The sequence below is a fragment of the Rana temporaria genome, chromosome 7 (assembly GCF_905171775.1).
Source record: "Rana temporaria chromosome 7, aRanTem1.1, whole genome shotgun sequence".
Taxonomy (NCBI): domain Eukaryota; kingdom Metazoa; phylum Chordata; class Amphibia; order Anura; family Ranidae; genus Rana; species Rana temporaria.
In genome coordinates this window covers 46975366-46999960 of record NC_053495.1, presented here as the reverse complement: position 1 = coordinate 46999960, position 24595 = coordinate 46975366, and the positions used below count along the sequence as shown (strand labels likewise).

Below are 24595 nucleotides of genomic sequence, written 5' to 3'. Positions count from 1 at the left end.
ACTGGCAAGGCTCCAGGAAATGGTCGCGTGTTGTTCGCGTGTTGATTGCGCTGCTTGGACCGAGATGGGTCCATATGGCTTCGGCTGTATGGACCACAGTAACTCTTTTCCCTGTCAGGAGCCTAGGAGCCTAACGCCCCGGGGGGTCAGAGACGGGACCTTTTCGGAGGACCACTGACGTATGCAACCGTCGCAGTTTTTTGTGATGTCACTCTTTAGGTGTGTGCAAATTTTTCCTTGCACCGGGTGGAGTTTTTGGGTTGTGTTTTGCACGCCACAGGCTTTTCAACAGAAAATAACCAGCTGGAGGCAGAATGGTTGCAAAACACTACGGGTTTGTTACCTAACTCTGGGTTTCAAGACCAGTCCACCTCCAGCTGTTGCAAAACTACTACTCCCATCAGCCACGGTCTGTCAGTGCATGCTAAGAATTTTACTTTTGCTGCATCTAGGGTGCCACAGTTTAGAGACCCGTGCATAAAGGCCTGAAAAATGTGGGCCTGCAGAACTTACAATACTAGAAGTGCCAGCATTCCCAGGCATGCTGGAAGTTGTAGTTCTGCAACATCTAAAGGGCAATATGTATTCGAACGTCCTTGGGCCTTGAGGACACTGAAGTCAGGACGTTCGCATACGTCCTATGTCCAATAAAATGTTAAATTCATTATGCTAAATAACAAGGAAAAGTGCCTAAATACACATTTGCCAACCAGGGTGTCTGCAGCTGTCCAGGCATGCTGGGACTTGTAGTTTTGTAAAAGCAGGAGACACATTTTTTGTGAAATACTAATATCTGATCATATATACTAACTTTTAAACTAGACTAAAATGCAGTTGAAGATGATGAAATAACACTGGTCAAAATACTTACACAAATCAGCAACTTTTCCTCAGACTTAGTGAAATTGCTTCCAACCATGTTGCTGTGTGATTGCGCTGCGATCATAAGTTGGAAACTGGCAAGGCTCCAGGAAATGGTCGCGTGTTGTTCGCGCAATTGCGCATGCGCGATCGAAAAATCGCAATCGCAATATGTATTTTGGTTAAAATATCATACATATTCGATTTCAGAGTGCTGCTACAGCAGTTTTCGAAATATCTGCAATAAATTTCGCATTCGCATGTTGCGATATTTCGATAAAATATCAGGAATATTCTGAGCCAATCAGAGCGCTCCTCCAGCATATCTCGAAATTGCGCAATAAATATCGCATTCGCATGTTGCGATATTTCGATAAAATATCAGGAATATTCTGAGCCAATCAGAGCGCTCCTCCAGCATATCTCGAAATTGCGCAATAAATATCGCATTCGCATGTTGCGATATTTCGATAAAATATCACGAATATTCTGAGCCAATCAGAGCGCTCCTCCAGCATATCTCGAAATTGCGCAATAAATATCGCATTCGCATGTTGCGATATTTCGATAAAATATCACGAATATTCTGAGCCAATCAGAGCGCTCCTCCAGCATATCTCGAAATTGCGCAATAAATATCGCATTCGCATGTTGCGATATTTCGATAAAATATCACGAATATTCTAAGCCAATCAGAGCGCTCCTACCGCAGTTATTAAAAAAATCGCAATTATTTTCGCATTCGCAATAGCGAAAAATCGCATTCAATTAATTTCGATAAAATATCACGAATATTCGAATTTAGCGAATATATCTCGAATATTCGAATATATATTCGAGATATATCGCGAAATCGAATATGGCATATTCTGCTCAACACTAATGGTTATCGGGCATCGGCTACAAACGTAGCCAGAGAAAGGCTAAAGGCCGTTGAAAAACTTCAGCTGTTCAGAATGAGGCAATTAAGGCCTCTATAAGTAGTCCAAAGGATTACCACTGAATTGGCTGCCTGCTGAGGCTTTCTGAGTGATAGAGGCCAGTACTGAAAGTCTTCTGAGGAGGTGAGGACACCATTGATTTTTCTGTGTGATAAAAATCAAAAGACTATTGTTTTGTGCTGTACGACCAGCACTGTCTGCCCAGCGCTAGGCTGAGTCAGACTCCATAGATAGGTTCCTGTGTGGAAGGTAGATGCCCAGAGTGGCTAGGGTTTATTTTATGTTTGATTTTGATTATGCTGTTTGGATGCTTGCAATTGTTTTCCAGCAAGATGGAAAAATAAACCAAAAACGTTGTTTTCAACCGTCTTCGACTGCCAGTCTGTATAAATTCAGTGTGTGGTGAACCCATCCAAGTGGTCACACACCCCGCTACCGAGCTAACCCCTCACACCTTATAATTTGCGTCTATCAATGAAGTATTAATATAAGATCTGAATGCACACTGTACCAGCTTACTCCACTCTTCAACTTCCAGACATTTTTGCATATAGAATAACTTCGTAGTGGGAGAGGACAAAATACTGTAAATTTTCGATATGTGGCCAGTGTGTTTATCGAAGGACCTGCATAGATATTCCATTGATGGAGAGGTGGTTAATTCAGAGGTGCGATTCAGTGTCGCCAAGAAATGTACTATCCAGGGGTGGACTGACAACTCATGGGGCCCCCGGGCAATAGAAGATTTTGGGGCCCCCTGCAATAGGAGATTGTGGGGGCCCCAGGCAATAGATTATGGGGCTACACAGAATACACACACACAGACAGTATACATACTGAGTATTCACACGCAGACACACAATATACACACCAGTATACATACACACAGAATACACATACTGAAAAGGTACTGGAGAGGCGGGGCAGCTATAATCTTGGGATTTTTAGACAAAAAGGTTGTCGGTAATGGACATTTCACGGACAGATGTAAAAAAACATACATACTGTACCTGGTTTTACTGAGGCTGGCAACCCTGATGGGGCCCCCTAGTGGCATGGGGCCCTCGGCAGTGCCCGAGAGCCCGAATGGTCAGTTCGCCCCTGGTACTATCTGAGTGTAGCGTTATAGTTCTGAATTATGGAGATGATACTTCTCCTGAAGGACTTGTTTCGACAAAACACCTCTATGGTCACCGAAATCTGCTATTCGCAGCAAACCCTTGTTAGTCCATCATCTAAAATTCTGTGGACGAAGACCTGGGGTGAAGGAAGTATTACAAAACAGCAGAGCTAATGGGGTGTGTAGAGATTTAAATCCGTGCATGGCTACAGGTGTAATGAAAATGATAAAGTCCGGCATAGCATAACCAATCTATTTTTCCCCTTCATCCACAATAAGTGGCTAATCTCTATATTAGGCTATAGGGAAGACTCCAACGACGTCCAGAGTGGCCTGGACTGTTGTGTATGGAAACGGGTCAACTGGGGCAGCTGCGCTGCATGATAGGTGAGTGAGTGAGTAACATGTACAGCGCAACAAATGCGAACTTATTCGCCTCAAGGCGCTTTGCATCCAGTGTTGTCCTGATCCATTAGAAGAGGTGGGTCTTTAGTTTTTTCCTAAAAGCCTAATGGTTTTCTTCCAAGCGGATGGTCGTGGGTAGAGCATTCCAAAGCCGGGGTCCTTGAACTGCAAATCTACGTTCTCCCTTAGATTTGTTGCGGAATTTAGGGATTTGGAGAAGGTTTTAGTTGGTTGACCGGAGCACGCGCTTGGTGACATAGAGTTTTATTTTCTCCCTTAAGTATTGAGGAGCGTTTCCTTGTGTACATTTGTGGGTGAGTGACTACAGGCAACTACAGGTATTTAATCAAATCAGATACTCCCAGACCTCCCCTCAATTTTCATGTGTAAAATGTTTGCTTGTTCACCCTGGGTCTTTTATCTCCCCATACAAATTTAAATTTTGCTTGAAACTTCCTCAAATCAGAAATATTGATATTGAAAAGGTTCTAAATAAGTATAACACTTTAGGCAAAATGTACATTTTGATTAGTACAATCGACCGAACCACGAAGGGGGATTATTTGACCATCTTATATATTTCAGCTATGGACAGAACTACAAAAGGTAGCATCTTTGCTATACACAGATTGGAAAGATCTGCTCCTATCCTAGACCTGTAATAAAGGATAAGTTCACCTGCTGGAGCATGTTATATGTTACATCCATATTTAGGATGTAACAAGGGGCAGGGGGTCCTCTCCCTGCACCCACTGTCACATTTGAAAGCAGCGCGGCTATGCGAGGCTCTGTCTACACACCCACATCATTAAATTTGTAAATAAGAAAATTACACCACCACAGCAGACAGACTTGTAGTTTGAATGGGCTGTGCGTGTACTGATTAGCACACTCGTAGTCCATGCACACCCCCTCCAGCTTGCAAGCTGACAATCTAAAGCCTCATATACACGATCAGAGTTCCATCGCACAAATCCGTGGATTTTTGTCCAAAGGACGTTGAACTTGTTCTGCATACAGACGGCAGAACTTTTTCAGCCAAAATTCACAAAACGACATAGTTTTTCTGCTCTTTGGGCAACTTTTGCTAATGTTGTCTTATGGTTAGCATTGGTTCAGGGTATGCGTGTTGGTACTTTGGATGTTAGTCCTACATATTTGTGTACACACGATCGGATAATCCGAAGGAACACATTTGTTGTGGGACAATTTGAGAGCATGACCCTCCAACATTTGTTGTCAGAAAATCAAAACAACAATTGTCCGATGGAGCATACAGAAGGTAGGATTATCCAACAAAACACGTCCATCGGACAACTGTTGTCGGAATATCCGTTTCTGTGTACGGGCCTTTACAGAGGTACGGGCTATAATCTGTAGGAAGACTGTGTAGGAGCCTGAATTTGCACCTGCAATCTGCTGATAATGAGTGCAATACCTTGCAAAAAAATATCATAAACTTTTAGTAAAAGGTGAATTTAGCCTTCAAATCACACCCTCATACATCCTGTTCAACCTGGTAATCCTTATTTGTTATACTGTATGTGCTATGGCCGCGTACACACTATCGGTTCGTCTGATGAAAACGGTCTGATGGACTGTTTTCATCAGATCGTGTGTGGGCCCCATCATTTTTTTTCCCATCGGTGAAAAAACTTAGAACCTGTTTTAAAATTATCTGATGGTTAAAAAAACGATAGGAAAAAGCGATCGTCTGTGGGGAAATCCATCGGTTAAAAATCAACGCATGCTCAGAATCAAGTCGACGCATGCTCTAAAGCATTGAACTTAATTTTTCTCAGCACGTCGTTGTGTTTTACGTCACCGCATTCTGACACGATCGTTTTTTTAACTGATGGTGTGTAGGCAAGACTGATGAAAGTCAGCTTCATCGGATATCTGATGAAAAAATCCATCAGACCGTTTTCATTGGATGAACCGATCGTGTGTACAGGGCATTACAGTATACCTGCAATATCCCTTTATTTGTAATACTTACCAGTCTGCACACTTTGTGATCTTCTTGCATTTGTACTTCAAACAAGAAACATCTATTTTTCTTATTATCCTTAGTAAATAAAGGAAATCAATTTGTCTCTAACCTTTCCAGTAGACTTTGTTCCTTTCCAAATGCAGAAATAGCAAACAGTCCAAGCAGCGAGAAGACAAAGTGCTAATTCCCATCGGAGGTCTCCAATATGCTCAATCCCATCTGAAATTGCCAAAACTCTTCGTCTGTAGAAGAAAAAAAAATGATTATGTAACAATAATAACATCTGCATACAAGAATATATTTCAGATTGACTTTTTTCATCAGAAATTCCGATTGTGTGTGGGCCCCATCTGACTTTTTCCAAAAATCAGATAGGAAATTCCGATCGTCTGTGTGAAATTCCATCTGAGAAAAATCCACGCATTCTCAGAATCAAGTTGACGCATGCTCGGAAGCATTGAACTTCATTTTTCCCGGCTCGTCATAGTGTTTTACGTCACCGCGTTTTGGACAGTCGGAATTTAGTTCGACAGTGTGTATGCAAGACTGATGGAAGTCAGATTTTATTCCATCGGAAATCCTATTGTGTGTACACAGCATAAGGGGTTAAATCATCAGGTGTAGATGAGTTACTATGGATCTGTGTTTGACTTTTTCTGATGGGCAAATGTAGCATGCTTTTAGGTGCATTTCACTAGCATTTAACATGGGTTTGCAATTCTTCTGACATCATCTTTCTATGGTGCATTCTCATTGACTTGTATGAGAATATAAGCTGGTTTGATGCAAATAAAAGCCCATTGACATCGAACCTTACACACCTTCTGATAAAAAAACACACTTGGGTAGGTGTTCTGCAAACAATTACAATAACTAGTATTTTGTTATATCTGATAAGTAGAGACTACATGACCATGCTGATCAAACAGAAGTATAACGTTGTAGACTGGCACATGCTGGAGGAATGACGATACTCCTTTATTTAGCACAAGTGTCCTTCCTTGCTTACATGTTTCAGTCTTACGTGGGCCTAAGTAATGATCTATATGACTAAGGTCCACACAGGGCTGAAACATGTGAGCAAGGAAGGACACTTGGTTTTTTAATCCTGTGCTAAATAAAGGAGTATCATCATTTCTCCATTGTGTGCTAGTCTAAAACTTTGCATGCAAATGGAAAAAGTTTGGAACCACCAGGACTCTTCCTAGCACGCACCACCTGGCAAAACTGAGCGATCGGAGAAGAAGGGCCTTAATAAGGGAGGTGAACAAGAACCCGTTGATAACTCTGACAGAGCTCCAGCGTGTCTCTGTGGAGAGTGGAGAACCTTCCAGAAGAACAACCATCTCTGCAGCACTCCACCAATCAGGCCTGTATAGTAGAGGTGCCAGATGGAAGCCACTCCGCAGTAAAAGGCACACAACAGCATGCCTGGAGCTTGGTCCTGGCAGGAGCGAAGGGGACGATTTGGGCGATATCTGCAGATGAGGTTGGTGATGTAGATGGGGATGATGTTCTGAATGGCCTTGTATGTTGTGCTTAGCATTTTTTATTTTATATGGTGGGGTAGGGGAAGCCACTGAATACTATGGCCCAGATTCACGTAGAAGCGTGCATCTTTGTGCGGGCATAACGTATCCTATTTACGTTACGCCTCCGCAACTTTGTCAGGCAAGTGCAGTATTCTCAAACGAAAGTTGCGGCGACGTAGCGTAAATAAAAAAAAATGTCGTGGAGTTCCCCCAAAAATCCACACCAGACCCTTATCCGAGCACGTTAACCTGGCCGGCCGCAGAAAAGAGGGGGGACAGAGTGCGGCCCCCCTCTCCTGAACCGCACCAGGCCACATGCCCTCAACATGGGGAGGATGTCCCCATGTTGATGGGGACAAGGGCCTCATCCCCACAACCCTTGCCCGGTGGTTGTGGGGGTCTGTGGGCGGGGGGCTTATCAGAATCTGGAAGACCCCTTTAACAAAGGGGACCCCCAGATCCTGCCCCCCTATGTGAATTGGTAATGGGGTACACTGTACCTCTACCATTTCACGAAGGAAGTGTAAATAGTTTAAAAAAACACACAGACACTGTAGAAAAAAATCCTTTATTAATAATAATAAAAAAAAAATCCAGTGGTGGTAATCCTCTCTCGATGCGGCTCCCTCCTCCAACGTTGCGCTCTGGACGGATGGATCTTCTCATCGCTGGACCGGACCGATGATCACCCGTCGCTGGAGAGATCATCCGTCGCTGGATAGAAGACAACGTTGGAGCAGGGAGCCGCATTGAGAGTGGATTACCACCGCTGGATTATTTTTTATTTTTTTTATTAATAAAGGATTTTTTTCTACGGTGTCTGTGTGTTTTTTTTTAACTATTTACACTTCCTTTGTGAAATGGTAGAGGTACAGTGTACCCCATTACCAATTCACATAGGGGGGCAGGATCTGGGGGTCCCCTTTGTTGTGGTATGATGTCCGGGCACTGCAGCCTAGTACAGTCAGTCCACGGGCTACACAGCACACTCACAGCCTTCGTGTTGCTCCCTGGGTGTCTTCTGAGGCCGACCACACACCCTACCCAAAGCTGCCTAATGTTACTGAAGCTGGCCTTGGGCAAAACACTCATACAGACCGGTCGGGCGCCCTTTTGGGACAGGTACCTCTAGGCACATGCTTACATTGCCTATTGAGAAATTTGGCCCTGATGACACCACTGTGTGTCTTTACTCTAAAATAGAAATTGGTGTCACCCCCAAGCAGTTTTTTTCAGGCAAAAATGTATAAAGCTTAAAAATAACTGGAAAGATTTACAAATACTTTGGCAGATACAACTGTTTACATTTCAACTGTGTTTTTGTCTGGAATTCATTTTTAAGTAAACAGTAAAACCTTGGTTTAAGAGTAACTTGATTTGAGAGCGTTTTGCACGACAAGCAACCATTTTTAATAAATCTTGACTTGATATACCAGCGTTGTCTTGATATACAAGTAGCATCATGTCAACTGCGTATAAAAGAGAAAAGAGGCACCTCTGAGTGTAGCAATATGGTTACATTCAATGAAGGTACAACATTTAGCAACATATTGCTACACTTAGAGGTGCCTCTCTTCTCTTGTATACTCTGTAGCTCCTGCTGGATTTTGCTTTTAATCCATTTGTGGATGGACATGTTATGGTTACACAACCTATCATATTGCTATATTCTTTTTATATGGACTATAAACTGAAGGACTTATGAATAAATGGTTGTGGAATGAATCATCTGAGTTTCTATTATTTCCTATGGGGAAATTTGCTTTAAAAAATTGAGTGCTTTGGATTACAAGCATGCTTCCCGGAATGAATTATGCTCGCAATCCAAGGTTTTACTGTATTACAAATGACATCTCCCATCAAACTAAGAGTCGGTTCACACAGGGGCAACACGACTTCCAGCACGACTTTGGGAGGCAACTTGGACACGACTTGAGTATGAATCATCAGGCAACTTACAAGACAACTTCAAGTTGCTTCAAGGACAGTACAAGGCAATTTCAAGTCACCTCCAGGACAGGAGGCTTTCCAGTGGCCAATCAAACAATCAGCTCTGTGGGAGGGAGGGGGAGGGAGGGGTTTGCCTGAGAAATGTATGTTATCTTCCTGTATTGTTGCCTCAGTTAAGACAGTGATCAGACTTCTGAGGCAACTTCCATTGAAATCAATGGGTACAAGTTGCCTACAAGATGCCTAGAAGTCGGATTGAAGTAGTACACAAACCTTTTCTGAAGTCGGAGCGACTGCAGAAGTGTGTATTAAGACAGCTCCATTCACTTCCATTGATTTTCTCATCCACACGACTTGGGACGAATAGGGGAGACTTCAAGTCAGATCCCAGGTCGCCCCTGTGTGAACCGGCTCTTAAGGATAACATATAATGAAAATTTCTCTTTATGTAAGTCCCCAGGTTTAGGTGTACTAGCCTATTAAACTGTAACTTAACTTGTGTGTTTATTACAACATCTGCTGTGTGCACCTTTAAAATAAACATGAGCAAATTACCGGGATGAGATAGAATTTGAAAGCTGTGTGGTCTTGTTATTTCACTTTCTGTGAGTGCTGTTCTAAAACTGTCTCTAGTATGTTGTTCCATCCCAGCGGCATAAAGGGCTTAGATTTCTCCTGGGAAAAAAATGCTCTGCTAACTGGCTTTTTCATTTATAGCTAAAAACCATGTTCCTCAAGAGCACGTTCTCTCCTGTAAAGTGAGAAGCAGGGCCATGTGGATTGCTTCAGAATATGTCTGGGGTATTTTATTCATGGAAGCTTTCACACTTTATTTGGAGGCAATATGTCATTTCATGAAAGGAATTCAAAGAAACACAGGAAAGTCAAGACCTGCAAATGAAACACTTCTTTATAAAATGCAAACAACAAACATGTCAAATTCCCATAACATATTCACACAAATAAAATGCTTAAAGATGAGTTGCTCTGTAGGTTAAAAAAAAATATATAAAAATCAAATCACGGTATCTATCTGAATGAAAAAAAGCAAACAGATTCCTCCATCTACACAAATGAAGCTGACGGAGGAACCCCCTGCCACGACATTTTGGTGGGTGCCACTGTCGGAATACACCAATTAGCGACTGCAGCTGATTAGGCTGCAGCCGGTAATCAATACAATTTTGCAATTTTGACAGAAGTCAATGAATAAATATACTTCTGTCAAATGGGAATAACCACACACTGACTGTGATCTCCTACATTAAAGTTTGTTACCTGCCTCTGAGCCCTATACACTATGCTTTGCCTGTGTACAAATGTTGGCAATGCCAAGATGAACTCATGTGCATGCACAGGAGTGATGTCATCACGACTGGATGAATGAGCCAATCCAGCCGCAGATGACAACAGCCAGCATGGAGCTCCAGGTCCCTGCAGAGCGGGATAGAAGGCAAGTATAGTTCCGCTTTAACAGAGAGTTCTGATTGGAAAAAGGTAGATAAGGGGATAACAGTGAGCACCAGCAATAATACTATAGAGCAGAGAAAATTGCTTGGTGAGATAGAAGAATAGTGAATGAAAAATACAATTGTAAGAATAAAAATTATGGCACGATTTAGGATTTTAAAGCCTAAATATTTTTTACCTCAATGCACTCCTTGCATTTAGGCATCAAAATCCCTCAAAATCCCCCCATCTCTTTTAGGCTACTTTCATACTGGGGCGGAGGTGTGTTATCTGTAAAGTGCAGCTAATTTTAGCACACTTTACCGTAGTTTTAGCTGCCCTTTTCGGCCGCTAGTGGGGGGACCTTTAACCCCCTCCCTAGCAGCTGTAGAAAGGGTTAAAAGCACCCGTGTTGGGCAGGGCAATTTGGGAGTGGTGTATGGATTTTTTCCCTTATCTTGGAAAAGGAGGGCAGCGAGTGTGTGGACCACCCTTTCTGTACCAGACCAGGCCATATGCCTTTCAACATAGGGGTACCTTGCAACAGGGGTGTAACTAAGCCTCCTCCCTCTCACAAAGTACCCTTGTCCTAGTGTTGATGGGCAAGGGCCTCTCTCTCTTCCCATAGTGGAATCTGAAAACCCCTTTACAATGAGGGGTACTCAGATAGTCATCCCCTCTTTGGGGAATGAGTACATGGGTACATAAATACAAACAGAAATAAGCGCGCAATCCAAATATTGAAGTGCAATAAGTTCAAAAAAACTAGTGCATACAAATAGAATAATAAAAAATTAATCAATATAGTGAAATAGTTTCAGTGTATCAATGCACATAAAAATTATTATATCAATGCACACCAAAAATATTGTAAAAAACACAGTGTAGTTAAAATGACCACTACACTGTCATTTTAACTACACTGTGGGCCAGATTCACATAGAATTCCAGCGGCGTAACGTATTGCATTTACATTACACCGCCGCAAGTTTTATGGGCAAGTGCTTGATTCACAAAGCACTTGCCTGTAAACTTGCGGCGGCGTAGCGTAAATCCGTCCGGCGCAAGTCCGCCTAATTCAAATGGGGCGTGCATCACTTAAATTAGGTGCGTTCCCGCGCCGAACGTACTGCGCATGCTCCGTTTTAAAATTTCCCGCCGTGCTTTGCGCGAAATTACGTCGCACCGACGTCATTTTTGGAACGACGACGTGCGTTACGTCCTTTCCTATTCACGGACGACTTACGCAAAAAAAATAAAAAATTAAATTTGATGCGGGAACGACGGCCATACTTTAACATGGCAAGTCTAAATATAAGCCAAGAAATAACAGCCGTAACTATACGCCGGGAAAAGCCGACTAGCGACGACGTAAGAGAATGCAACGAACGCGTGTACCTTCGTGGATCACCGTAAACAGCTAATTAGCATACCCGACGCGGAAAACTACGCAAACTCCACCCAGTGGGCGCCAAAGTATTACATCTACGATCCGAAGGCGTACGAAGCTGTACGCCTGTCGGATCGAAGCCAGAAGCCGTCGTATCTTGGTTTGAGGATTCAAACTAAAGATACGACGCAGGTAATTTGAAAATACGCTGGAGTATCAGTAGATACGCCGGAGTATTTCATCTGTGAATCTGGCCCTGTGTTTTTTACAATATTTTTTGTGTGCATTGATATAATAATTTTTGTGTGCATTGATACACTGAAACTATTTCACTATAGTGATTAATTTTTTATTATTCTATTTGTATGCACTAGTTTTTTTTTAACTTATTGCACTTCAATATCTGGGTTGCGTGCTTATTTCTGTTTGTATGTTTCTTTGAGCTTTAAGTATTTAGGCTTTCATAAGCAGCAGCATCCCTCCTTTTTGGAATTACATATTTTTTTCACATTTTTTTATTCATCCCCTATTTTTATAGGATTTTTTTTTTCATTTTTTTCTTCACTTGATATTGAATTCAGCGCAGGGTTTTTCTTCTCTTTGTTTATGGGTACATAAATACCTTTTACTAATTTCAGAATACAGTTAACAGTAAATACACACATACATACACGCTGCTTTAGGATTAAGCACTTTGTGCAAAACCTGTCAAGGACGTCTGTTCACCTGTTCATATCTGTCTTTACAATAAATGTATTCTCAAGAAAAACAAGCAAGAGAATGAAATACTTTTACTTTACTGGAATTTTGTTGCGTATACTAGGACAAGGCAAGGTCTGAAAGCCTGGGTCCTTGAAGAGTGAGATATGTAAAGTATGTAAAGTGAGATTCGTAAAGAGTGAAAATATGTACATTTTGGAATTGTTAATTTTTTTTTCTTGCTTTTTGTGTGATTATAACAATACAATTCTGAGTATATGGTTCTTGGTTCTTTTAGAAGTTATATATTATTAATATTACCAACAGTACTTATATTCCTGTTGAGAGAGAGAGGGAACTTCTATCCTATTTGTACAGCGTCTATTTGTGAGGTGGACCTGACATTCACCAGGCATTCACTGCAGTTGAATCTTTCTAGTGCATTGTTTTAAGGGAATTATTTAGTTGCCACCAATGAGTGTCTAGTGGGAGTCACGTTCACTACTTTATTAATATGCCCATTAGGGTATTTGCTTTGTAAAGCTGAACAGGTAGCATAGTGGGGTGCAACAGTCTGTCGTGTCTCAGGTGTTTGTGTTCACTTTCTGGGGAATCTAATCATCAGCTGCATAGAGGAAAGGTACAATTTTTTACCATCTGTGGATGGCAGATTAAATTGTATAAAGGTTCTCCTCTTTTTTACTTGTCAACTTGTTGTCATGGGGGAGGGGTGAACTCTGAGGCAGCGTACACACGACCGGTCCATCTGTTCAAAAACCGATCGGGTCAGAACGCAGTGACGTAAAACACACAACATGCTGAAAAAACGAAGTTCAATGCTTCCAAGCATGCGTCGACTTGATTCTGAGCATGCGTGGGTTTTGAACCGATGCTTTTGTGTACTAACCATCGGTGGTCAGCCGTCCATCGGTTCGATTTTAAAGCAAGTTCTCTAATTTTTGTCAGAAGGACAACTGACCGATGGGCCGTACAGACGATCGGTTTGGACCGATGAAACTGAACTTCAGTCCGTTTTCATCGGTTTGGACCGGTCGTGTGTACGTGGCCTAAGACTATTCCTTATACAGTGGAACTAAAGGAATTCATAAATAGCATATGTAGCATGCTTCTGGCATGCCTGCATTTACACGCACATGAACTTTAATGGCATCCCAGTCTTAGTCCATAGGGTTCAGTTTTAAGTTGGCCCACCCTTTGCAGCTATAACAGCTTTTACTCTTTTGGGAAGGCTGTCCACAAAGTTTAGGAGTATGTCTATGGGAATGTTTGACCATTCTTCCAGAAAGCACAATTGTGAGCTCAGGCACTGATATGGATGAGAAGGCCTGGCTTGCAGTCTCTGCTCTAATTCATCCCAAAGGTGTTCTATCGGGTTGAGGGCAAGACTCTGTGCAGGCCAGCCAAGTTCCTTCACCCCAAGCTCCCTCATTCATGTCCTTATGGACCTTGCTTTGTGCACTGGTGCACGGTCATGTTGGAACAGGAAGGGGCCATCCCCAAACTGTTCCCACAAAATTGGGAGCATGAAATTGTCCGAAATGTTTTGGTATGCTGATGCCTTAAGAGTTCACTTCACTGGAACTAAGGGGCCAAGCCCAACCCCTGAAAAACAACCCCACACCATAATCCCCCCTCCACCAAATGATTTGGACATATCCCCACATATCCTTCACCACTTGTGCTCAGTAAGACTAGAATGCAGACTTACCAGGCCCAAATGACCCCCCTTTACAAAGGGTCAATCTGCGTTTTGGTTTATCCATGACAGGTTCTCTTTATGGCTTCACCCCAATTTTTGAGGTATTTAAGATGTCCTTAAGCTCATTAAGTAATATAAACATGCCAGAAGAGTAGTTCATAGTAGTGTAGCATTTATAACATTTTACAGTGCCTCAGAACCAGAACCAGCATTTGAGCCGTCATTTCTGTTTCGCAATGGAGGCGTGGAATGCACAACAATCCGAGCGAGGCATGCAGGGACTGGATTAAGCCTCTTAACCTCCCTGGCGGTATGATTCTGTCAGAAAAAACATGCTAAAAGCGGTACCATTATTTGCAAGGAAATTTGGCGTTTTATATTGTAGGTCTGTAATTTTTAGAAATAACTCACTTAAATCTGACCAAACAAGCTTCTAATAGGCATCCCGGGTATGACATTTTTTTAAAAACAAAATTATAAATTATAATATAATAAATAATTATAAATAATTATAACAAATAATAATATAATTATAATAAAAATTATTCAATAATGTAATCAAATCAAAATCACTGAAATTTGCTCAGTTGCAGAATTGTTGCTGTCATTATTTTTTTTTTTTTATGACGAATTTCCCCACAAATCGCTATCGCACAATTCTGCAAGTGATTATAATTTATTATCGCTGTTTTTTAGCTGATCTAAAACTATTTTTGACATAAAGGGACACTTTTGGTTGCTATGGACAATCTACAGTTTGCAGGGAGAAAGAAACGTTTTTATTATATAAAATGACATGCATGACACAGGACAGACCACTAGGGACAGGGGGGGTGTGTTTTTTTTACATACAGTACTGTAATCTATAAGATTACAGTATACTGTATGTAAGGTGTTTGTTTACTTTTTTGAATTTGGCGCCGTTCTCCGTCCCCGTGCGTCGTAACGTCGCAGGGAACGGAGATCGGCGTCACACGGAGGCACTGTGTGAATCGAGCGAGGTCCCACTCGCTCACACAGCGCGGTGGCATCGCTGGATCCAGGGACAAGGTAAGTAACTTGTGCCTGTGGATCTAGCGAGGCAAGCCCGTGACTGACACGGGGTTACCGCTCGCAGCAGGAAAATCTAACCCCGTGTCAGACTCGGGAAGACCGCCAGGCAGGTTAAGGTGTATACAGAGGTGCAATTTCTGAGGCATTGTAAAATGTGAGTTGTATTTTTAAACTTTGTCATCATTTTATGAGTAGATCACACTGGAGTAAGTGTACAGTAGGTGAACCCGATTTTGTGTCAATCTCGCTCTCTTTCTCGGCGAGATTGAGCACCTACGAGCCCCATCGCGGGAGCCAGCGCCGAGCTGGCTTGCCGCGATGGAGACAAAGCCGTCATAGAAGCGACGGGAGATCCGACTTGGATTCCCGCCAATTCTACACGTGTGCGGCGTTTGTTATTAATCCTGAGGGGGAAGTCCCCGCCGGATTTTAAATAAAAATCCGACATGGGTCCCCCCCTCAGGAGCATACCGGGCCCTTAGGTCTGTTATGGGTTGTAAGGAGAGCCCCCCTACGCCGAAAAAAAACGGTGTAGGGGTCCCCCTACAATCCATACCAGACCCGTATCCAAAGCACGCTACCCGGCCAGCCAGGAAGGGAGTGGGGACGAGCGAGCGCCCCCCCCCTCCTGAGCCGTACCAGGCTGCATGCCCTCAACATGGGGGGGTTGGGTGCTCTGGGGCAGGGGGGCGCACTGCGGCCCCCCCACCTCAGAGCACCCTGTCCCCATGTTGATGAGGACAGGGCCCCTTCCCGACAACCCTGGCCGTTGGTTGTCGGGGTATGCGGGCGGGAGGCTTATCGGAATCTGGGAGCCCCCTTTAATAAGGGGGCCCCCAGATACCGGCCCCCCACCCTAAGTGAATGAGTATGGGGTACATCGTACCCCTACCCATTCACCTGCAAGAAAAGTGGTAAAAACACAAATAAACCACACAGGGTATTAAAATATTTTATTAGTCTGCTCCGGAGGCCGCCCCCTGTCTTCTTTATTAGCTCTTTTACCAGGGGGAGCTTCTTCTTTGACGTCTTCGGGTGGGTGGGGGCTACCGTCTGGTTCTCTTCCACCGCCGGGGGGGGTGGCTTTTAAAAAAGCCCCCACCCCCCCGGCGGGTTTCCTCCGGCGTCTTCGGCGGGGCTCTTCTTCTTCCGCTATCCCGACGGGTCTTCTCCGCTATCCGGGGGGTCTCCTTCTATGTTCGCCGCTCTCCGCTGTTGACTCGTCGCACCCCGGTTCTTCGTCTCGCTGTCCGGTCCCTTCTTCCGTGCTGTACGTCTTCTTCTCCTTCCGTGCTGTGAGTTCTTCTTCCGCGCTGTGACGTCATGTTCTTCACTTCTCTTCTTCTCCCGATGTTGACACGCCGGCTCTTCTCGCTGAAATGACGGATGCGCGCCTTGCATCGGACCTATATAGGCCTCACAGTCCCATCATGCTCTGTACCTACCCATGTGATACCTACCCACGTGCTATTTAGCAAGGTCGTGTAGGCCTGCAGAATTACCCCTTTGCGGGGTCTCTGTAAATGCCAAGTGCCCCCACAGCAGGCAGATTGCTAAGGGAGTACCTGAGCCAAGCCATTGATTTGTGTGTCCATTCAGACATGGACCTGTGGTTCAGCCCCGCCCTCTTTCTCTCTTCATAGCACTGCTGTCTCAGTCAATCAGGAGGGAGGGGACTCTCCTGCAACATCGCTGGATCAAGATCGAGGGGCTCAGGTAAGTATTTTGGGGGCTGATGCACACAGAAGGTTTTTTTACCTTAATGCAAAGAATGCATTAAGATAAAAAAAACTTCTGCCTTTACAATTCCATTAAGTTAAACATTTTGCTTAGTTATATTCGTTATGTTAGAATGAATTTTTTTGTAATTAGGTTTGTTTTCATTCGTATTTTTGGGGGGTTTTCAATTCAAATTTTTGTCCATATTTAAATCAAATTTGATTCAAATTGAATATGCAAAAATATGTTAGTTACTGCTTGTTCATAAACTGTTTAAATATTTGTGTTTTTATCAGATACAAATAAATTATTACAACATGAATGCCTCCATTATGGGCTTTAATTACTCCATTAAAATGAGTATACTATACATATACAATGTCATTTAAGAAGATCCAGTGAGTTAAATAATGGTAATCATAATGGATTGGATATGTACTGTACAATAGATTCCCATTTTATATTTCTCATCCTCAAGTAACGTAATCTATGAAAGTAAAGGTGGCAGTTTTATTAGGTAACTTAGTGCAAGAGCTAAGATGTAAATGGCACCACACTGCCATCCCAGCCAATCAGGAGGGAGAGTCCCAGGTAGGCGAGACTTTCCTGCAACATCGCTGGATCGAGATCGAGGGCTCAGGTAAGTATTTAGGGGGGCTGATGCACACAAAAGGTTTTGTTATCTTAAAAATGTTCTGTGTATTGTGGGGTACCAGATATCGTGAATGCAGGGTCCTGGGTTTAGTAAAACTTTAAATATGTGGCAAAACATGGCAGAGGAGTCTGAAAAAGGAAAACAAATGCCTTTATTGGGTATTTTGGAGATCATTTTATGCTAGAACAAAGTCAGTCTTGGTATTGTATCCAAAGTATCCTGGTGCACACTTGCATTCATTACATTACATACATTTTTTTAAAACTTTATGTCTTTATTAAAGCATTTTCCATTATGCAACTCATCATTCATTTCCCCAGACCCACATTGCCCTCCCACTGCACCAATCTCTCTTTAATATAAAGCGAGGGAGACACAAATATCATACATATATAAAATTAGTGGATAGAAAAAAATAACCCCCCTCTCTTGGCTAGTTTTCTTCGAGCCCTGGTGCCACTTCCTTCCCTGTCCTGAACAAACATCCTCAAGTCGACCCAGTCTCACTTCCAGTCCTTTCATTCACCTTTCACCCTGTACCTTACATCACCACTCGTCTTTTATATATTTTCCTTCCCTTTTCCTACTCTATCATTTCTTTAGCTATTGATGTTTATGCTTTTTTTCTTCAGCCAGTTTCCAGATCTTATCAAATTTCTTAAGGGCTCTTTTGTCTAATATATGAAGTCCTTTCCTTCAAAATCACCACATGCATGCCTTGCTCCCGTTCTCTGCTAGACTGGGGATGTGGGAGATTGTCATCTTTCAGCAATCAGCTTGCCTGGAATAAGCATCTGAGGATTGCAAGTTGGGTATTCCCTGGTTTGCCTTTTCCCTCTATCCAGACTAGCCTTTAAGTTACTACTGTGCCCTGTAGTGGCCCAGGTTCAGCAGGAGTAACTAGTGAGCGCAGGGAGGAACTGGTAAAGGAAAACTGGCAGGCTGTAATATATTATACATTTTTTGTCTTTGGGTTTAGTTGTACCTGAAACACTTTTTTAACATTAAAGAGGAACTGCAGTCGGCTCACATAATTTGTAATAAAAACATCTTTGCCATTCTGAAGCTTTCCTCCATCCACTTTGCATAATATTTTATATATATTGTGATTCTGTACTTGCCAAATATGCTGCAGGTAGGCTATGATCTTTGAGTTGAAAGTATAACCAAAGGCATTTTTTTTTAGTTTTGCATAGAGGATTTAGAACCACATCACGTTTTCATTGCTGTCCTTTTTCAGGGTAATTCACTTTCTGTACATATCCTAACCACCATTGTCCATGAAAGTGAAAGTGAGAAATAATCCAACATTAGGGAAATCTTTCAATATGGACACTTCCAATAGGGAAAATGGTCTCAGATGAGATATAACTTATGCCGCGTACACACGATCGGTCCATCCGATGAGAACGGTCTGATGGACCGTTTTCATCGGTTAACCACTTGCTTACTGGGCACATATACCCCCCTCCTGCCCAGGTGAAATTTCAGCTTTCGGCACTGCATCGCTTTAACTAACAATTGCGCGGTCGTGCGACGTGGCTCCCAAACAAAATTGACGTCCTTTTTTCCCCACAAGTAGAGCTTTCTTTTGGTGGTATTTGATCGGCTGTGCGGTTTTTATTTTTTGCGCTATAAACAAAAAAGTGAGACAATTTTGAAAAAAATACAATATTTTTTACTTCTTGCTATAATAAATATCCCAATTTAAAAAAAAAAAAACATTTTTTTTTCTCAGTTTAGGCCGATACATATTCTTCTACATATTTTTGGTAAAAAAAAAAAAAAAAATCGCAATAAGCGACTGGTTTGCGCAAAAGTTATAGCGCTTACAAAATAGGGGACAGAATTATTATTTTTTTATTTTATTTTTTACTAGAAATGGCGGCGATCTGCGATTTTTAATGGGACTGCGACGTTATGGCGGACACATCGGACACATTTTTGGCGCCATTCACATTTATACTGCGATCAGTGCTATAAATATGCACTAATTACAGTATAAATGTGACTGGCATTGAAGGGGTTAACACTAGGGGGTGAGGAAGGGGTTAAATGTGTGTCCTATATAGTGTTCTAACTGTAGGTGGAGGGGGGGTGACTGATCTGTGTCTCTATGTACAAGAGACACAGATCGGTCTCCTCTCCAGAGACAGCACCGCTGCCTCTGTGTAAAACGGCAATGAGAGATGATCTCATATGTTTACATATGAGATCATCTCTCATTGGCCGCACAGATCGCATCGCGAATGGCCACTCTGATTGGCCGTTCGCGGCGATCTGTAATTGGCTGTGTCCGAGGGACACGGCCAACACAGATTTTCCCCGCAGCGCGCTCTGGAGCGCGCGCGGGGACCGCCCTAAGGGGCGGACGTCAATTGACGGCAGTTTGGAGATTGGGATCCGCACTGTAGCCGTCAATTGACGGCAGGCGGATCCCAAGTGGTTAACCGATGAAGCTCACTGATAGTCAGTCGTGCCTACACACCATCGGTTAAAAAAACGATTGTGTCAGAACGCGGTGGCGTAAAACACAACGCCGTGCATGCGTTGTCTTGATTTTGAGCATGCGTGGATTTTTAACCGATGGTCGCGCCTACTAACGATCGTTTTTTTTTCCATCGGTTAAATTTTAAACAAGTTGGCTTTTTTTTTAACCTATGGATAAATAACCGATGAGGACCACACACGATTGATTTGGTCCGATGAAAACGGTCCATCAGACCGTTCTTATCGGTTTGGTCCGATGAAAACGGTCCATCAGACCGTTCTTATCGGTTTGGTCCGATGAAAACGGTCCATCAGACTGTTCTTATCGGTTTGACCGATCGTGTGTACGCGGCATTACAGTTGAAAGATATCCTATCACTTATTGATGAGTCTATCCAGGTCAGGAAGTGAAGGAATATCACAACTGGCAAAAAAATAAAAAATAAACTGAAAGTGGCTTTAACCCTTTCCTACACTATCCAAGAAAAAAAAAATGTCAAATCCAAAGAATTCTAGAAAATGTAGATGTATTGATCAGGTGAAACGATCATAGGGTGAAAATTGCACCCACTCTGTGCCCTTGCCATCCAATCTGCAGCTTTAAATGTCTATCCTAGCTTATTTTAGCTGCAGTCTCGTACAAGACTTATGGAGTATACCCGCTGCCATCCGCTCTACCAGAATTTACACTGCCTGTTGTGTTACAACCCCATCTTGGGTCTAAGCCCTGGCACGTTTTGCTGAATACTTGGAGACTACAATAGGGCTGGGAGCCACGGTGGGCCCCCCTCTTCTCTCAGCCCCTCGTTCTGGCAGTCTAATACTCCATTTGAGATCTGCTTGCCCTCAAGGGTATATCATCTAGTGTCCAGCAGCCCGGACCTAGTATTTTAAACCTCTATAAGAAATTAATTTCTTGTATGTTCTATACCAATGTTCTTGAATCTACTGATATCATATCAAACTATATCTAAGAGACTCTGGGAAGAAGCGCTGTTAGACACGCGAAACCGGTCGAGTCATCCCATTGCAAGCTCCATCTTTCGGACATCATCACGTCCGAACCCCTTCTACTCATACAGGATATTCTACATTACCTCATCTACTCTTTATAGCTCGTATTTCATCTAATCTTGAAACGCTATACTACTTTGTTTCGATTATTATTTGACTATTTCCTGTTACGGTTTGGAGGCCTGTTGCAATGCCTAGCTAGTTTGTTAGTCAGTTCCTTTTGGAACGTCAAGTTTTTAACATATGAACTGTACTCCCATGTTCAATTAAATTTAATTTTAGAGAATTCCTCTTTGTACGACTGTATTCTTACTAGCATACTGTGCCTGAAAAGTCCAAAAAAACTTGCCCCCAGTTTTCCCCTTTTCTCATAGCTTATTTTATAGTGCCTACAATCTGTTCTTCCATCTAAAGAATTATATGTGGAAATCTCTAACACCCAGAAAGCCTGAGAGGTAGGACACAATATTAGATAGAATTTAGTATTGAGAGGAAAGGACGCCACATTTAACCACTTCAGCGCCAGAAGATTTTACCCTCTTCCTGACCAGAGCACTTTTTACAATTTGACACTGTGTTGCTGTAACTGACAATTATGCGGTCGTAAAAAAAAATTTGCATCCTATTTTTTTTCACACATAGAGCTTTCTTTTGGTGGTATTTGATCACCTCTACGGTTTTTATTTTTTGCGCTATAAACAAAAAAAAGAGCGACAATTTTGAAAAAATTAAATTTTCTTTTACTTTTTGCTATAATAAATATCCCCCAAAGTTTAAAAAAAAAAATATTTGTTTCCTTAGTTTAGGCAAATATATATTTTTCTACATATTTTTGGTAAAACAAATCGCAATAAGCTTATATTGTTTGGTTTGTGCAAAAGTTATGGCGTCTGCAAACTATGGGAAAGATTATTGCCATTTTTATGGCATTTTTATTATTTATGAATTTTTCACTAGTAATGGCGATGATCTGCAATTTTTAGAGGTACTACGACAATGCGACAGACAGATCCGAGACTTTTGACACTATTTTGGGACCATTGGCATTTATGCAGCGATCAGTGCTATAAAAATGCACTGATTAATGTGTAAATGTCACTGGCAGGGTTAACACTAGGGGGCAATCAAGGGGTTAAATATGTGTTCCCTCTGCATGGTCTAACTGTATGGGGATGTGAGTGACTAGGAGAGAAGTCCTATCATTTTTCCTACTTCGCAGGAAGAAACTATAAGGCTCATCTCCTCTGACAGCTCAGGGATTTGTGTGTTTACACACACAAATCCCCATGCTGTCGCTTGTGCACGCGATCGCAACTGGTTAATGGTGGATTCTTTCTCATAAAATAAATATTTCCAAATGAACAAAATGCTTCTGACTTGCCTTCTCTAAAGCATACCCCCTTTGTTATGAATATTGTTAAAAAAAAAATCAGTATGTATAGTTTTTAAAATTAAAATGAAGTATTGTGTATTAACACCAATAAATTTGATACAGACAGTACACAGAACAGTTTTTTGAATTAGAGACCAACTTAGGTATTTCAGGATGACAAGGGTTGATTTACTAAAACTGGAGTGTGAAAAATCTGGGGCAGCACTATATATACACCAAATAAAAGAATTGGTTTGGGGCTATTGGCGCTGCCTATACCCGGAGAGTGACCTCCAGGACCAAAGTGGGCTAAAAAATGTGTTAGGACCAAAAATGACTAATCATATCCCAGTACCGTACCCAAAATGTGAGCAGTTAGTGAATGTGTATGCTGAATAATCACTAATAAATCACAAAAGATATGTAATCTGTGTTATACACACAGTGACTCTTTAAGTGCAATAATATTCTATATATGTAGCATCATATACATAAATATAATCCAACCTAGCCGGAATGCACATAATAATAAGAATACTTTATTTGTCATGTCTTCTTTAATATGTATATCCAGTCTATCTGTAATAATTAATTACAATTCTGATAATCAAAGAAATATATTTGCAATTAGGGTGAACAAAAGTATCTTGTAACCCTTTTATTTTTCAAGTCACGACAAAAAAGGATTTGTGGAAAAGTGATGCAAACAGATCAAAAGGAAAACAAGACTGTATCATTCACTACTCAGTACGACTAATTGAGATTCTAATCTGCCTTAGCACAAAGATTCTTGTTTTCATGCTTTGAGACTTTAAAGGCAGAAAGAAACAACCACCCCATTAAATTTACTTACTGACTAGAAAATTTGCCTGATAAAGTTCTACTTTTTTATAAATTAACAAAAAAAGACTATACTGGGCTGAAGGTAAATAAAGTGAAAAAGTGTTGGTGAAAACAAAACTGTGACACCTAAGAACATGCGATACTCATGTATAAAAATAGTAAAAAAAAAAGGGGGAAATAAGGTTGCGCTATAATAAATGATCTAGTGACACAAATTAATAAACGTACATAATCACTTGAATATAATGTGTACTAAAATAGTAATATGTGTAGAATATAAGTAAATAAAGTCCCAGTAATAAGGATTAAAGTCCACAAATGGTGAATGTTGAGCAGTCAGACGTGGAAATAGCATTGAAATAGGTGAATCTACCACCACCGAGGTGATAATTTTTTTGCTACAAAATTACTCAGAACCCCCAAACACTATATATGTTTTTTTAGCAGACACCCTAGGGAATAAAATGTCGGTCTTTGCAACTTGCAACTTTTTATCTCACACGGTATTTGCGCAAAAAAAATTCAAATGCCTTTTTTGGGGAAAAAAATGGTTTCATGAATTAAAAAATAACAAAACAGTAAAGTTGGCCAAATTTGTTTATATAATGTGAAAGATGAAGTTACGCCGAGTAAATAGATACCTAACATGTCACGCTTAAAAATTGCGCACACTCATGGAATGACGCCAAACTTCAGTACTTAAAAATCTCCATAGGCGTCGCAAATTTTTTTTTTTTACAGGTTACCAGTTTAGAGTTGCAGAGGAATTGTTGCTGGCGCTCTAACGCACGCGGCAATACCTCATGTGTGGTTTAAACAGCATTTACATATGTGGGCGGGACTTGCGTGTGTTAGCTTCTAAGCGCAAGCTACTGGGGATAGGGGCGTTTAAAAAAAAAAGTATTCTATTTTTTTTATTTTACTTTATTTTATTTTTACACTTTTTTTACTTATTTTTTTATCACTTGTATTCCTATTACAAGGAATGTAAACATCCCTTGTAATAGGAATGGTTGGTGACAGGTACTCTTTATGGAGAGATGCGGGGTCAATAAGACCCCGCATCTCTTCTCCAGGCTGGAAAGCATGAGATTGTGAAAAAAAATCACGGATCTCATGCTTTCAGCCGCGATTGCGGCTTTGTTTACATTCCGGTACCCGGGCGTGAAGTCTTAACATTGCGCCCGGGCCTCTGACGATTATAGAGATGACTGGTGACCATCTGGTCTGCCGCTATGATCATTCTTATGGTGCACAGAATCGCTGGCTGAAGAGATGGATATCTGAATGATGCCTGTAGCTGCAGGCATCTTTCAGATATCCCCACTGAAAGTCCAGGACGTCATATGACGTCCTTGGGTGGGAAGTGGTGGTTGGTGCTCTATTATA

At 41.8% G+C, this 24595-nt stretch overlaps 1 protein-coding gene across 1 annotated transcript in view; it reads right to left on the bottom strand.

Annotated features, from left to right (window-relative positions):
• SLC6A11 (solute carrier family 6 member 11) overlaps positions 1-24595 on the bottom strand; it is a 237013-nt gene that overhangs the window by 124312 nt on the left and 88106 nt on the right. The window contains exon 6 of the mRNA XM_040359316.1: positions 5430-5562. Within this exon, the coding sequence (XP_040215250.1) occupies positions 5430-5562 (133 nt within the window). The remainder of the gene's footprint in view (positions 1-5429; positions 5563-24595) is intronic.